Source organism: Mustelus asterias, chromosome 10 (genome assembly GCF_964213995.1).
Source record: "Mustelus asterias chromosome 10, sMusAst1.hap1.1, whole genome shotgun sequence".
In the NCBI taxonomy this organism is placed as follows: Eukaryota; Metazoa; Chordata; class Chondrichthyes; order Carcharhiniformes; family Triakidae; genus Mustelus; species Mustelus asterias.
Genome location: NC_135810.1, coordinates 66,790,812 through 66,808,498, shown reverse-complemented (window position 1 = coordinate 66,808,498; position 17,687 = coordinate 66,790,812). Strand labels below are relative to the sequence as shown.

The 17,687-nt window shown below is 40.2% G+C and overlaps 1 protein-coding gene across 27 annotated transcripts in view; it reads right to left on the bottom strand.

Annotated features, from left to right (window-relative positions):
- picalma (phosphatidylinositol binding clathrin assembly protein a) overlaps positions 1-17,687 on the bottom strand; it is a 117,092-nt gene that overhangs the window by 78,531 nt on the left and 20,874 nt on the right. For all 27 annotated transcript variants that reach the window (XM_078221844.1, XM_078221851.1, XM_078221845.1 and 24 more), the window contains exons 2-5: positions 11,917-12,059; positions 10,993-11,068; positions 6,463-6,565; positions 4,368-4,461 (exon numbers count right to left, since the gene is read on the bottom strand). In XM_078221844.1, coding sequence (XP_078077970.1) covers positions 4,368-4,461; positions 6,463-6,565; positions 10,993-11,068; positions 11,917-12,059 — 416 coding nt within the window. The remainder of the gene's footprint in view (positions 1-4,367; positions 4,462-6,462; positions 6,566-10,992; positions 11,069-11,916; positions 12,060-17,687) is intronic.

Genomic DNA, 17,687 nt, shown 5'->3' with positions numbered 1-17,687 from the left:
AGTTTACAAGAATGTTGCCAGGGTTAGAAAAGTGTAGCTCCAAGGAGATTGGATAGGTTGAGGTTATTTTCCTTGGAACAAAGAATGCTGAAGGATAACTTGAGCGAGGTGTATAAAATTATGAGGGGAAGAGATAGAATGGACAGGATAAATCGTTTCCCTTGGCAGAGAATTCTCGAGTAAGAAGTCTAACAGCACCAGGTTAAAGTCCAACAGGTTTATTTGGTAGCAAAAGCCACTAGCTTTTGGAACAGGCTGTTCCTTCGTCAGGTTGGTGGGAGTTCTGATCGCAAACTCCCACCCACCTGATGAAGGAACAGCCTGTCCCGAAAGCTAGTGGCTTTTGCTACCAAATAAACCTGTTGGACTTCTTATTGTGTTTACCGCAGTCCAAGGCCGGCATCTCCACATCAGAGAATTCTAGAACCAGGGGACATAAATTCAAGTGGTAGAAGGTGTAAAGAGGACATGAGAAAGAATTATTTTACGCAGAGGGTAGTGGGTGTCTGGAATTCGCTGCACGAGTTGGCGATGGAGGCAGAGACCCTAAACTAAAGTCCCTGAATCTGTACCTTAAGTGCTGTAAGTTAAAAGGGTATGGGCCGGGTGTCCTCAGGCTGGCATGGATAAAATGGGCCAAATGGCCTCTTTTCTGTGCTGTAACTTTTCTATGGTTTTATATAATTACCAGACCAAAGGTTAGGAATCCTGCGGCAGATAATTTACCTCTTGACCCCACAAAGCCCGCCCACCATCTACAAGGCTGGAGTGTGATGGAATACTCTCCACTTGCCTGGATGAGTGTAGTTCCAACAACACTAGAAGCTTGACACCATCCAGTACAAAGCAGCCCATTTGATTGGCGCCCCATTAACAAACATCCACTTCCTCCACCACCAACATCCCATGAATAAAAAGGAAAAAATAACAGATCTGAAGGGAGCAGAAGTTCCAAGTTCATGTGGAGGTCTGTCAGTGTGTACATAGTAGTTGTAAGTAAATAACGGTTTTAACAAACTACAGTGTCAAGCAGCTTACTTTGAGAGAATAGACAAGTCCCAAAGAACCCAGACTAGACCCTGAACACAACAGACATCAACCACATTGCAGTGGTCTGGAGTCATATAATCCAGATGGAGTCGTATTTTGATCAGATTAGGTAGGTTGGCAGATGTTCTTTCCCTAAAGGACTTCAGTGAACCAGATGCGTTTTTAAAACGACAACCTAGTAGTTACATGGTCACCGAGACGAATACTAGCTTTTGATTCCAGTTTCATTTTAATTAATTGAATTTGAGTTAACCAGCTGCAATGATGGGATTTGAATTAGTATCTTCTTCAATTATTCACCAGGACCTCTAGATTACCATTAAGCCACCCTACCCCATGTGAAAGGGACAGAAGGGAGAAAAAGTACTTGTTATTGACAACTTAAAATTTGAACTGAGTGAAAACTTATTTTGTAACCAAGTACATATCAAGAGAAAAGTTGTTTTGAAGAGACAGGAGAGACTCAATTCACCATGAGGTTTCGGGTGTACAAAATTAACTACATTCTAAATACATTTTGTGTGCGTCATGGGTAAAAAAGCATTAATCTGTGTGGGTCTGCATCCTTCAATACTAAAGGTACAATATTCCTACCAGTCATGTGATTTATTGCTCCAGTAAAACTCGCTGTACGACCGAAATGGGTTACAACAAGAATGTGATAGTCAGTTGGGTCCCAGGGCCTACCTGTAAGCAATACCATGGGACATACTTGGAGAAAAAAAATGTGAACACTTGAAACACTAGAATGGAGGCCAAATACAACAATCATAACATGAATGGAAAAAGGATAAAAAAAGAGCTAAACAATTATTCTGAGCCTTCAGATTCTCTTCTCTTTCTCCACAATAGAACAAAATAGAACAGAAACTGTCCGTTAGGTCCAACTAATCCATATTGGCATTGATCCTTCACACAAGCAGCAGTTTTAATCTCAACTCCTGTCCTCTTGTTCTTTTATTCCAGTTTCCTTCAGCCACTTATGTGAACTATTATGTTGTCACAGTATGTTTCCACAGCTAGCCAACAGACCTCTCATCCCTCATTTAAAAATAGGTTTCTCCTACCATCTACCCCAAATTTCTAAATCTATCCCTTTGTTCAACACCACTGGCTGCATTTTGTTTTTATTTATTTTATCAAATCATCCCTCAACTTCCTTTACTCTTATGACAACAGCACCAATTTTTCAAGCTTTTCTTTGTGTTTCCTCAAAATAGTCTCTCTATTGGCTCTATAACCTTCCTGTAGGGTCAAGTCCAAAGCTGCACAATGATATTAAGCCTTTATTCAAATTCACCACCACAGGTTGCCTTTTCTTTTATTTATATATATATATAAATTATAGGGTATAATAACATTAAATACGAGAAGTTCCAGGTTCATATCCCGCACGAGCCCAGAAATGTTTTGGGACGGCACGGTGGCAGTGGTTAGCACTGCTGCCTCAGGGCCAGGGACCCAGGTTCGATTCCCAGCTTGGGTCACTGTCTGTGTGGAGTTTGCATGTTCTCCCAGTGTCTGTGTGGGCTTCCTCCGGATGCTCCGGTTTACTCCCACAGTCCAAAGATGTGCCGGTTGGGTGGATTGGCCATACAAAATTGCCCCTTAGTGTCAGGGGGACTAGCCAGGGTAAATGCATGGGGTTATGGGGATAGGGCCTGGGTGGGATTGTTGCCAGTGCAGACTCAATGGGCCAAATACCCTTCTTCTGCACTGTAGGATTCCATGATTCCATCAGCTTTTAATAGCCTTGTCAATTTCAACTGCTGCCTTGCTGAATCTCAACTCCCAATTCTGTTCTCCCACATGATCCAGTTTTCCACTAAACAACTACAAGTAATTTTATTTGTAGACCAATTCACATTGACTTGCATTGAATTCTGTCTGCTATTTCATTGTCCAAAGTACCAATTTTAGCCATATAATTTTTGAGATTTATTCAGACCACAGAATTATTTACTATGGCAAGATTCTCCAGCCATTCATGCCAGCAGGATTCTCTGTCCCACTGCAGTGAACGGAGATATGGCTGAGCACTAAATTCGCCGTCCTCACTAACAGTGGGGTGTGAACGGCCAGAGAATTCCGGCCTATGTCTCCCATTTTAGCAATTTCAGCCAATTAGTACAACACTCCCCCCTAATCCAAATCTGTAATACTGATGTACAATCCAATTGCAACGGGTAACAAATACAATAATTCAATTAGTGGGACCACACCAAAAATTTGCCTCAAGATAACCCAGAGACACGATTCAAAATTGCACATCCTCTCAGCCTAGATATACTTGTAGAGCAAATTTACCTGACAGATCTGGGAAATAGCGACCGGTCCCGAAAAGTTAAAATGAGCCAGCCCATCCTGGAGCCCAGGAGAACTTCAACTGGGAGCCCCTAAAAGCAAATGAAGCTGATTGGGCTCGAGAGTGATATCCATTATGGACTTGACCTTGAAGATCATGGCCCAATAAACTCGAACCTTTCTGACAGATCCATAGATTTACTTGCAACTGAATGCTGACTCCTCCACATTTCCCGCAACACAATTCTGAGCTCTCAGTGTACTAGTAGTGGAGGCAAGCTGGCAAGCAATATCTAATGTTGCAATGAGCAGCCTGGAGAAGGACTGAGAAAGCCTTCCGCTCCATACGACTAAATGTTTTTCAGTATAGCTGCGTATTTACTATGTTTGCAAAACAAAATTGTTTCAATTCCCAAAATGTATTTCAAACCCAAATCAACACATTGTAACTGATATTTTTACAAACTTTAATACAGATCATGTTTCCAAAGTACTGCAAGATCTCAATTTTGAATGTACTTTGTGCTTTTTGTTTACATGTCTTGCTACCAATAACTTAATAGAAAATATTGGGCTGTTGATCATCAGTATAGATGACAACAAACCAATAATGAAATTTTACCAGATTACCAAGAACCAAAGCAGTCTCCAGAGATTTACATAGAAGATTTGTCTCCTTTCTCTATGTTGGGCATATCCCTGGGTTAGTCTGCCAGGTATTTTAGCAAAAACTGTTAAGACACAACCCAAGCCCATGAACAATATACATGCTGTTTTGAACTTTGTTAGTTAATAGAAGCAGCAAAACTTAGCATTATTACAGAAATATTAAATTTGGAATCTGATAAGAATGTACACTTATCTCTCAATTCTGATTCTGTACTCAGTCACCTATTTACACCTTTACCTTCTGCTTTAACAATCCTTACATTTACACAAATTCAGAGGCGGACCTGCAAACCACTAGAGTTATGACATCCAAAGCAAGTTTATATACTACAATCAAAACTCACATTGAAGTCCAAGAGTGCGTCCATCTGATTCTGTATAATGGGCATAGTCTTTAGCAATTTCTCTGTACTCATTGTTCTCATCACTCCATCAGCGCTGACAAAATAAGTACATAATAAGTGTAAAATGGTTACAGAAAACAAGTCTAAAATAAGTTAGAGGCAAGAAAGCCAGAATGACTAAACACACTACTCTGCAGTTTTAGCAAAATTAACAATGACTAAAATATGCTGACATTACCTACAGATTGGAGACATATTGTAAAAACTTTCCACAAATCACCTCTATGTGGTACACAAGTGTATAGTGAACATATCTGGGAAGTATGCAATGAGCCAATTATATTTGCATCATTTCTGAACTGTGAACAGACGTTGTTCTTAGTCTAGCAGAGGAATGTTAAAATTGAGTCAATTACTTTGTTATCTCTGTAACATTTGCCAATTAGTGGAAAATTAGGGACAGTCTTCATTGTAGGCCCATGTCAACTAGCAACTGAAACAAGGTTACATAAATTAATTTCTTGGTTGTCTGGATATATATAGTAGCAATCAATATAAAGTAAGGAGTGGAGCTGAATCTGTAGTGAATATTGGTTGGCCTACATTTGGACAATTCATTACTGGAAGGATGTTCAAGTCACGGAACAGGTGCATGTGGAATTACTGGAACAGCGTGCAGATATTAAGAGGCTTGAAAACCTAGAATTCTTAACATATTAAAGGTGGTTAAGGGAGATCTTATAGTAGCATTTAAGTGTTCTTGAAAAGGTTCAATAAGTAGTGAAAGATTATTCATACTGATTGGACTGTGAACAAGCGTTAAGAATGCAATTCTCACACTGAATAGCAGTTGCATTTCAAAGCAATTCATTTTAAGTAAAGCACTTAAAAGCAGTTGAGATATAGTTTTGTATACAAAGTCGGAATGTTGGTTGCCCTCAACCTACAAAATAATTCATCGAATTATTTTTCATTAAATGGTACAATTGGCTTCAACAAGCATTTGAAGATACTTTCTATGTTCTCACCCTTTACATGAAAACATTCTATCCCATTAGTGCCTTACTACATGTGATACATTCTAATGTGTTTCACATACCAAAAATTGCTTTGAAATGCAGTCACTCCAAAAAGGACACAAGTGTGAAGTAGCTGACCTATATTCTTTTGTAGACAGTGAAAAAATTACATGGCTGATGCAATTACTGAAGTTTTTTCAAAAAAGCAAATTTTAAAGTTGACACATGCTTCCAAGTGTTTTCCTGTCCTTCCTCATTTCTAAGTCACACATAGGTTTGTTCCTTGGAATTCATTCAAGTTAGTTCACCCAGTGAAGTGCCTACAGATGACCTCACTGTCCCCAAGTTGGGATTTGGGGGAGGCAGAGGTATCAATCAACAAGTGACCCTCACCAGAACACAGGCAAAACAACCTAATCATCAGCTATGCCATTAATTCCTCTCTGCCAGAATCATATCCCAGGTTCTGGGCTGCCACTAACTTTTGCCACCAATCTTCTGACCACAGTTGAATCTCCACTGGAATGTCACTGTCACTGAAGAAATACAAAAGTACTATTCCCTTTCTTTACATAGGCACAGAGAGACTGAAGGTAGTATCTTCCAGGGCCCCCAAATAAAGTAACCGGAACAGATACCCTTGAATCTTCTGAACAATACATTCAAGATTCTCTTAAAACAATTAAAAGCATAATACAATGCTACACATTTGATTTAGGTGAAAATTGAACTCGACGACTTGCTGCTGCACTTCCCACCATGTCAAATTGCTTGCTAATAATCACCATGAGAAATGGGCACTTGGATGAGGTGCCACAAGTAGGAACTAAGCATCAGTCACTGCCTTCATGAGTAGGAACTATTTATTTGCTGTCCACCATGATATAAATCTACTACTTAATTGGGATCATCAAAATAGAGGCAACATGTGCACACAGAAAATTTGTAGTTGACATAGCTCAAAACGGATGTTCAGCAGATGCAAAACAACTCAACTAGTAATTTTCATTCAGTTATATCTACCTATGTAAATAATAAGGAAAACCAATACTTGGGAGGATCATGGTAGTCCTTACCCTCTTTTCACCTTTGTGAAGTCAAAAGCAACCTGTCTGTAGGAGACTGCCTTTTCATTTAGGTATCTGCTGTAGCGCCGGATGAAAGTAGACATGTCATATCCTTAAACACAAAATATCAATGTTACAAAATAAATAACCATGAAAAACAAGCTTTTACTGGTTCTGATCATTAAAAAATTATAAAGTCATGTAGTTTATAAACAATTGTGAAATATTTACATGTAGTTGTCTGAGAGCTGAGATACCAGATTCCAATAAATAAACAATGCAGTAATATTAATCACTTTCTTTAGGCATTACAGTTCCATTAACCAAACAAAGTTATTTTTCACAGATTAAAGGCAAATCGGCCTTTAAGGCACAATGCTGCACTTATGATTTAGTATCTTAGAAACAATAGAAAAGTTAAGGCACAAAAAGAGACCATGCAGCCCATTCTAATGCCACCTTACAGCACCCAGCCCATAACCTTCCAGGTTATAGCAATTCATGCACAGATCCAGGTACCTTTTGATGATTTGAGCGATTCTGCCTCAACCATCAACCGAGGCAGTGAATTTCAGTGGCCAACCACCTTCTGGGTGAAAAAGTTTTTCCTAATATTCCCTCTAATCCTTCTACTAATCACCTTAAATCTGGCAATTGATTTCTCCGCTAGGGATTTTCTTTTCTGTTACCACTCGAGTAAATGCTTACCTCAGTACAGAGCATCACCACATGAACCAAGAATAAACAGGGTCAGCATGCCCTGTACATGCACTTGGCGCCAATTTTCTTTCCCTTTCTAGTAAGCCAATTGTAGACATTAATTATTTAGCTCGGCAAAAGAGAGAGCCGGAGACACGAAGAAAGTGAACATGGTGTGGGTCACAAGTGACGGCCATTTGGTAAAAAGGGGGTCACCGGAAAAAAGTTTGAAAAACACTGTTCTATAGAGCAAAACTGCCTCTTCTCCGTGGGCTCAATGCGATCCAATGACAATGGAGATAAGAATGTAATTCTTTGTCTACATTACCTTGGCTCCTCAATTTTGTACATTTCAATCAAGTCACCCCTCAGCTTCTTCTGTTCTAAGGAAAATGGTCCTAGCCTCATAGCTGCAATTTTCAAGCCCTAGCTTGAATTTGTGACTTTCTTCTCCCAATCTACACAGCTTCCCCCTGCAATTCACCCTCAGATCTTTAGCCAAAGGGTCCAGCAACAAAACAAAAAGGATTTAGCCTGGGATTTTCCTTTTAATTTACAACCCAATTCAGCCACATTGAAAAGCAGGTCTCTTTCTATGCACTGAGATAGACACCTGTTTCTTAGATAAGGCAGCTGATTATTATAGTTAATAATTATCTCAAACATATTTGGAGAGGAAGATAAAAACAGGAGTAAAGCGCTTAGCCCCTCCTGCCTGTTCTGCCATTAAACAAGATCATGGATGATCTGCAATCCAACTTCATATACCCTTTAACAGCGAGCAGTGATCTTTAGCACTGAGATCAATAATCCATTTGAGGAGCATGAACTGTAATGCTATTCCATTCACTGCTACTCAAGAAATTATTTTCAACATATAAAAACAAATATTCAGGACCCTTGGCTGCGTAATTGCATCTGATCTCCATTGGAATTGCTTGTTGGAAATACTGCTGGAAAAGTTGGCAGGTATAAAATGCATAGTAAAGCTCCCCTCATCATTACAAAGCCATTACCTACCCACTGGTATAATAATGCAGCCATTACCAGCAGGCTTTAGAGCAGTGTTTTTCAAAGTGGGGGTGGTGACCTGCATGTGGGTCATGGGATGTTGAAAAATGGGTTGGCAAAAACGATTCCCAAAGATCGCCTGATCTCTTTCCCCGTTTCCTCTTGGTGAATTCTTGCTGCAATAGTGTATGACCACATGAGGTGAGGATAAACAGGCTAGAGTGCACTGTTTGTGCAGTTGGCACCAAGCGTCCTGTACGTACGTGCAACTGGTGCCAATTTTCCTTTCTAGTAAACCGATTGTAAACATGAATTACTTTGTTATGGGAAAGAGAGCCAGAGACGAGTAATAAGCGAATGAGGTGTGGGTCATGAAGGATAGTACCATTTGGTAAAAGTGGGTTGCCGGGAAAAAAGTCTGAAAAACACTGCTCGCGGCTAAAATTGCCTCTTCTCCATGGACTCGATGTGATCCAATGCCATGGAGAGAAGAATGTAATTTTCTCGAGCAACAATGTGGCCAGGCTGTCTATCGGTCCTTCACTTAGAAGAATTGCTAATACTTCTATTGAATTTTTTGATCAATGAATTCACTAATGACTTTCAGCACTTAAACTGCCTTAACCAAAGTAACAAACAATATTCTCGGACTACAACTGTAGTGCATCATCCATCTTTTCCTTTGCAACATCTGACACAGTCAATTGCAACATAGTCCACCTCCTTACTATTCTGCAACTTCCAGGCTTATCTAATTGACTGTAACTAAAAGCATTTCTCGCAATGGCTCATCATCCCACTCTGACACTATTACCTCTAGTAACCAAAAAAATCAATCCTTGGTTCCATCTCTTTATCTACATACTGCCCCTTGACGGTATCTGGTGAGGCAATAGTACCATCACTGCTGCATTGTTAAACTGATTGCCAGACATTCAGTCTTCAATAAATGGCTGATGTACTCTCGCCACTAATTTTATCCCTCGCTTCAGCCACTGAAATGACTGCAAAACGCATCAACTGTGAATGATATTGACATACAAGGGGTGGTGAGAAAAGTAATCCAAGGGGATTATATTGTAGCATTATACATTCAACATACATATGGGGGATGATCATTTGTATTAAAAACTATAAATCTCAAAAGTTCAGAATAAAATTTGCTGTGGTATTATACAACTTGCCCAAATTACATTGCAGTTAAACCACAAATTCTTGTACCATATTAATTTTAAATTCTAACTATTTTGCCAAGTTATCTCCATTCGTCTGACTTCCATTTCTATAATGTTGATAATGTATTCTTCACGATCACAATTATATTGAAATTTTGAACAAGCCAGAGATCATTTGGACTCATATCAGCAAGATCAGTTTACTGCACAACTCTCCCAAACTCTCCTTCTCCCTCGAATACCTTTAAATTCTATTTATGTTTAGCAGCACAACTAAACCATCAACCACCAATACTAGGGAGGCAGGTGAAATATCTAATACATTCTCCCTCTCTCTAGTTCTGATTAAGAGCCAAGCAGGCTTGAAACATTAACTCTTCTCCCTATAGATGTTGTCAGACCTGCTGAGTTTTGCCAGCATCCTCTGTTTTTGTCACCATCCAATAAATCTGATGCCTACCATTTTGCCTGAAAATTAAGTTAGCTTGGGTGAATCAGCTTCATTATGAGGTCTCAACAAGAAATATCAAAATTTGGTTAAAATTTATCTGCTCCGAACTGGGCCTGAACTTCCGTGGAGTAGCAATCTGAGTCAGATCCTTAACTTGGAAGTTTTTCATCCAAGTCTCGTCTGACCTTCCGGCTCAGGCTGGGTGAGAATTGTACAGGGCACCATGCTCCTGAAACTTTCAGTCAAGACCTGAAAAATTGGACAGGAGGAGGCCTGGCTGCTGTAGATGTGTACAATAGTTACCAGAAGGTGGTCGTTTTAATTCTTCTGGGTAACTATTGATGTATCACAGTTGAAACCATCTGAAGTTTGCGATTTAACTCTCATTTTTCAGATAGTTCCCAGCGGAGCTTTGAACTTCTCAGGCAACAATTGCCATGGAAACCTTACCTGGGAAATTTTGGGGGGTTGGCAGTTATCCCTCGGGCGTCTTTGGCGTACCCCCAGCTATATATCTCAAAAGTTACAGCCCACTATATTTAGAACCATAGAATTTTTACAGTGCAGAAAAAGGCCATCCAGCCCATCGGGTCTGCACCAACTCTCCAAACGAGCATTCCACCTAGGCCCTCCCCTCCGCCCTTTCGCCGTAACCCTGCGCATTTACCATGGCTAATCCACCTAACTACACATCTTGGGACACTAAGGGGCAATTTAGCATGACCAATCCACCTAACCTGCACATCTTTTGACCATGATGTGGAGATGCCGGCGTTGGACTGGGGTAAACACACTAAGAAGTCCAACAGGTTTATTTGGTAGCAAAAGCCACAAGGCTCAGAGATCTTTTGACCCCCAAGGCTGGAATCGAACTTGGATTTCTGGTACTGTGAGGCAGCAGAGCAAACCACCGTGCCACCCACATAGTACAGTACAAGTTGCAATAGTTTTAAGAATCACAATTTGATCAGGAGCCAAAATTTTTCTGGGCTTGTGGCAGTAGCTACTTTAGAACAAAGAGCAATTAAAGATCATGCACAGGAATTAGAACCAGCCTCTGAGAACTATAATTTCTTCATTCCTTTGAAAATCAGGCAAACATTCAAGAATGGTAATATAAATTGTTGCTTTCAGATATAAATAAATTTTACGATTGTCAAAAAGTTGAAGTTTTAAAAAATCATAAATTAAATTCATACTCACCTTGCAACCCACTTTTATCTAGAAAATTGTTCAGGTTGAACAAGGTGTTTCTTGAAGCTAGGTACTGGATAAAGCGCTGTACAGGTTAAAGAAAAATTAGTTCCCACTTGAACATTTCATCAGTCACCCCCCCCCCCAATAAAGATTCATACACACACACGAACAGCTATCTTCATTACATATTTAAGAGATATGAAATGCCTATACAAGACCCAGAACCAGTATAATCTACTTCACCCAAGCTGTCAATATACTTCTGGAGCTGGCAACACTGCCATGCATGTTTTGGTGCACTAAAGGAGCTATGCCATAATTGACATAACCTAATGAATAATTTCCCTACACTTGTAATTTAACTTTTTTTTTTGCAGCAGTTGGGCAAGGTGTCAAGATAGGACATCTTGTACTGCATCCAACAAATCTTAATTCAAAGCATGATTAGCAGAAATCCAAGTAGTCATCTTTCCAACAACTTGGCTCAGTGGTAACAGTCATCTGACTCAGATGGTTACAGATTCAAGCCCCATTCCAGGGCTTGAGTATTTAATCAAACCAGACACTTCAGTGCAGTCAGAAATACAACACAGATGCTGTCAACTTGTTCAGGTGGAAATAAAAAAACCCTTACACCATTCGACAAGGAGTTTTCCAGGCCAACATTTCTCCACCAAAACACATCAACTGAACACGCATCTCTCTCTCACCACCTGGGGGTCTTTTGAAAAATAGACGTTTTCAGAATACAATTCTTTCTTCATCTGATAAAACCAAAACACAACCTGGGTTTCCACTCTTATTCGGATTCATTATTCAAAACCACAATTTGGGAGCTCCTTAGAAGATGACCATTAAAACAGAAACATTCATCCGGACACTTCATTTGCCTTTCACAACCCAAAATTTGAAGTAATTTCTGAGACTTGCCTCATTTCCATAAACCATCATTTGATGGGTTGTGATGAGAGACTTGAACACCACCACCCAGCTGCTGTTTGTAGTTCTTTCAAAAAGGCTGTCTGCCAGCTGAGGTATGTTTACATTCATCTCATTTGTACACTGAATCAGATCTGAAAAAGAGCACACAGCAGTTAGTGAATAGTCTCGCATCTCAAAGCAAAAATTAGCTTTGTACCATCAATCCTTGTCCTTTCTACTATATATTCAAATGAATTTTCAGCAGGCTTGTCTAATATGTGCACCATGTTGTCATATTATGCATTAACCTACATCATAATTCTTGAAATATACACTTATTTGTACCAGTTAATTTAAAACATCAGTTTTTAAAAATCCATTTAGGTTTTAGTTATGTTTACTAAGCTAAAAAAAATAGAAGTAGCAAACCAAGTTGGAGGAATCTTTTAGGGTGAAGAACAAAACTTAAATGCCATCCATGATGATGTGGCGATTGCAGAAACCAACACAGGAAGTGGATTCTCGCTCAGCAGCAAAATTTCCAGCAACTCAATTACACATTCTCCCATATGGATTTTCTTAACACTTAGCACAGTCACCTAAACAAGCTGACTGATGTGTGTTACTCCTTTTCAAACAAATGCACAATATATGTGGAACGACAAGGTGTCAAATTGTAAACTACAAGAGTTTAACCTTCAAAAACAAAAATGACAGCAGAACCCATGCAGTTTCTGGAGAACTGGGGATAGGACAACACTTTAAAATCAACGTGATCTTTAAAGTACAAAAACAAAGAGCACTGCAAGAACAACAAAGGGCTGTTAAGCAAAGAGGCACCCTTCACTATTTTTTCCCCCAGTACAAATTAGCTCATTCCAGCTCTGAGAAGATGAAAAAATACAAAAGCATGACACCCAGCAAGAGTACATTTCTGCACAAAACACCGGTGCATTGTTTTCAGAATATGGGATGCACCTATGTTTTAGTATTGCCCAACACAACACAAATGGGAAGATTCCAAAAGAAACTCAGAATATCTCATGTTTTTGGTCCAGAGCTTCCCTATTGGTGGAGTGGGGAAGGAATGGGAACACATGCGAGGAAAATAAAAACTTGCAATAAAATGATTAAATTCTCAGCTTGCGTTTTAAACTGTTTAATTGCATTTATCTTCCCTATCTGTACAATTCCCTTCAACAAAAAAGTGTCCAACTCTTCTTTCCTCAGATTTTGGTCTCTTATACATCACCCACACACTTCAGCTCCACCATTGGCAGCTGCTAAATAACTCAATAATTCCAGCTCTAAACACTTTGACCTGCTTCAAGACTCTCCTTCAAAGCCACCTCTTTAACCAAGTTTTAGGTGACACAGCCTGATATTTCCTTTGGCTCAGCAATCTATATTTGGATTATGGCTCAAAGTTCTTCAAGACTTTTTCCACATTAAAAGATGGTTTACAGATGCAAGCACTGCTATTGTGGTGGCTCGAAAAAAAGTGTCCTAAATGCAGAAAATCTTCCTAAAACACTTTGTGGTCATGATCATAAAATGCTAAGCCAAAAAAGATATTAGAAAGTATGATGAAGGGCTTGGTCAGAGATGGATCTTAAAAGGGAGGCGAAACAGAAGAACTGGGGGAGGTTTATCAGAATGTGGAATCTAGATTGTTGAAGACAAGATCAATGGTGAGAATAAGGCGATGGGGGTGGGTACAACTTGGTGCAGCATAGCATATTCAGACATTTGAATGAACTGAAATTGATTGCTAAGGGCAGCTCAGACAACATCAGAACAGTCAATTCTCGAGATAAACAATACATGCAAGAGGGTTGTAATGACAGGTGAGCTGTGGTACAGAGCTAGACACTGGCAGTTCTTTTGATGGGGCGAACACTGGATCAAATTGAACCTCAGATTTGTAAACAATCTGGTTCAACCAAAGACTGTGAATAATGAGAAAAATGGAAATAATGACAAGGAATGCAGAAACCCGAATGAGAGGGATAAAGAGTTTAATACTGGTAGTAGGAATGGAGCAGGGCCCTGAAGAGATTTTAAAAAGGACAGAAATTTCAATTTTGAAGCCTTGGGTGACTTGAATCCAAAGCAAGTCACAAGGATGACGGGAAGGTGGGACAGTTCAGGAAATGGCATGACAAAGGCAAAATATTGGATGAGTTGTAGTTTACATAAATAAAAACCCAGAAAGTCTTAAAATAGTCAAGTTTGGAGACGGACGAGAATTTCAGCAACAGATAGGCAGAAAATCTTTTGATCGATAAGCTATGGGATCAGAAACTCAACTTAGTGTTATATAGAATCCCAATGTCCTGAACAATCTAGTTCAACCGGGTGAGTGGGCATGAAGATAGGCAAAACCTACTAGATTTTGTCATGGATAGGTTGAAAGAGATGGGTGTCAATATGAAGGAACTCATCCCATGTCTGTAAATAGTTGCTGCTCTGGGACAACGTATAGCAAGATCCTTGGGCAATTCCACAGGCAGAAACAATAAAGTGCTGGAGCTATGTTAGCTGTAAGTGTATAGCCAACAATGGGACCAGGCGAAGAAGACAAAGCCACAGAACTGGACAAGAGAGGTGAGCATTGGAGGAGAACTGAGTGATCAATGTGTTAAAGGCTGCAGAGAGATCAAGAATGATGAAGCATTGTACATAACAGTTATAGAATTAGTCATCAGTAACTTTGGTTAGTACCATTTCAATGTTGTGGGCGAGGTGGAAATTGGGTTGGCTAGGTTCAGGGTTATAGGAGAAATAGTTACGGAGTTACAACAATGAAGAACTTGAAAGAAGGTATGCGATAATTTGCAAGACAATAGAGCTGGCAGTGAGAATGGTAGTGGTTTTTAAAGGGAGGAGAATAGTATTCAAAACTTGTCCAAAACATAGGTGGCATAGTGGTTATGCTGCTAGATTAGCAATCCAAACAGAGACAATGATTAATGATCCAGTGACATGTTCCAATACTCTACACAGCAGCTTGGCAATTTAAATTTAATTAAAAATCTGTAATAAAAAGCTGGCATCAGTGATGGTGATCATATAAATACCAGACCGTCATGAAGACCTATCTGGTTGGCTAATGTTCTTTAGGGGAAGGAATCTTTTGTTCTTACCAGGTTTCCACAGCAATTTGATGACTCTTTACTGCCTTCTACAATGACCAAACAAGCTATTCAATTGTATCAAGCACTACAAAGAATAATAAAATTGGATGGAGCACCTGGTATTAACACGGGCACCAGATTCTGGCATGGCATACCCAGGTGACTCTGTAATTTCCTGCCCCCAACATCTGGAGACTTGCACCAAAAGAAAGTGGCCTGAAGACTTGTAAAGCCTTGTGCCTGCTATAACCACCAATGATTCCAAAGAGTTTTATAGCCAGTGAAATACTTCACATTGCGTCACTGCTGTAATGTAGGAAAAGTGACAGCCAATTTGCATGCAATAAGCTCCCACAAACAGCAATGTGATAATAATCAGATAACCTAGCTTGAGGGGTGGAATATTGACCATGATACCAGGGACAATGCCCCATCTCTTCAAAGTAGTGGCATGGATAGTGGTAAAAGGGTGTTTTTCTGAATGAAGGTCTGTACTGAGTGGTTCTGCAGGAATCAGTGCTGGGATCTCTGCTGTTTTGTAGCTGGTCTGATTAGCAAGTTTGCAGGTACTAAGATTGCTGGAGTTGCGGATAGTGAAGAAGATTGTCAGAGAATACAGCAAGATTTAGATAGACTGGAAAATTAGGCAGATAAAATTTAATCCGGACAAATGCAAAGTGACGCATTTTGGTAGGTCCAATTCAGGTGGGAGCTATAAAATAAATGGCAGAACCATCAGGAGCATAGACACAGGGGTCTGGGCGTGCAGGTACACAGATTCTTAAAAGTGGCAGCACAGGTGGAAAAGGTGGTAAAGAAAGCATATGACATTTTATCGGATGGGGCAGAGTATAAAAGTTGGTAAATCATGTTATATAAAACATTGGTTCGGTCATATTTGGAATACTGTGTCCAATTCTGGTCACCCCACTACCAGAAGGATGTGGAGGCTTTGGAGAGAGTACAGAAAGGGTTTACCAGGATACCAGCTGTGAGGGAAGTCTGACTAAACTGGGATTGTTCTCCCTGGAAAGACGTAGGCCGAGGGGCAAACCTGATAGAAGTTCATAAAATAAGGGGCATAGATAGGGTAAACAAAGGGGGGGGGGGTGGTGGTTCAGTGGTGACGTGCGGGGAAAGTTTTGTTTTTAAACACAGAGGGTGATAGTGGCCTGGAATGCTTTGACAAATGAGGTGGTTGAGGCGGATATGTTAGCGCCATTTAAAAACTTATCTGGAGGGACACACGAACAGGCAGGGAATAGAGGGATAGGTGGTTGGTCTAGATAGGACAACATGATTGGTGCAGGCTTGGAGGGCTGAAGGGCCTGTTCCTGTGCTGTACTGTTCTTTGTTCACCCAAGGGGGCAGATGGGGCCTCGGTTTGTGTTTCAGCAAAACAACAGCACCTCCTGCAGTGCAGCACACCCTCAGTACAGACTGAAATGTTAGCCATGACTTTTGTGGTCCAATCCTGGAATAGGACTTCAACCCACAACCTTCTGACTCAGAAACAAGAGTGCTACTAACTGAGCCAATATTCCAGACTCCTCCAACACCAACCCTGAATATGTCTTGTCCCACTGACAGGATAGATCTACCAGTGGTGGTGACACAATGGTATACAATCAAGAAGGAATGACCTTGAGAATCTTCAACAATGACTCCAAACTTTACGATGGCTCATAGCATTAGGTCAAATATGGACAAGGAAACTATCTGCTGATGCCCAACTACTGTTTTCACTCAGGTGATGAATCATACACATCTTCATGTTGAACCCCAGTTGGAAGAACCACTGAAATCAGCAAGGAAATTGAATGAGCCCCCATCCAGCGTTCAACGTCTATTACAAAGCATGACTCAGTAGCACCATGGGGTAGAAGCAGCATGCTATAGACAAGTAATCCCTCAGCCAACAAGTCAGTTTAAAACTCCAAGCCCTGTCACATCCAATCATGAATAAAACAGCTAAATGGGATGAAAAGTCTAACATGCACAAAAGACAAGGCTGAAGAATTTGCAATCTTCTTCAGCCAGAATTGCTGGAGTGAAAGATCTGTCTTCTCCTGAAGGTCCCCACCATCATAGGATTCCAATCTTCAAATAATTGAATAAAATCAAAAAATGGCTGAAGGCACTGTATGCAGGGAAAGCCCATGGGCTTTCAGCTGTAGTGCTGAAGACTGTGCTCCAGAACTAGCAATGCACTAGCCAAGCTGTTCCAGTACAGCTACATTAGCATGTCAAACAACGTGCAAAATGAACTAGGGGTTTAAATGGAACACACATTTAAGGATGGCAACAATGAAAGGACTTAAATTTTTTTTTGGGGGGGGGGTAAAGACTTCGTTGAATTTGAAAATTGAGTATGCCTGAAGTTGCCTAAACTTTCACAATGAAAATAACTCCAAATTAAGTTTTATCTATTGATGTAAACAGAATGTCCTTAATTGCTGGGATTAGCATCCACCACATGTGTCAATTTCTACAATCTGTCAGTCTTGTCTTAGTGGCAGCACTTCCGCCCACGAGCCAATTGGTTGCAAGTTCAACCTACTTTAGAGACCTGAGCACATAATCCAGGTTGACATGGAGTGCTGCAGACTTGGGGGCCCAGTGCTAAGTTCACACTACATGATT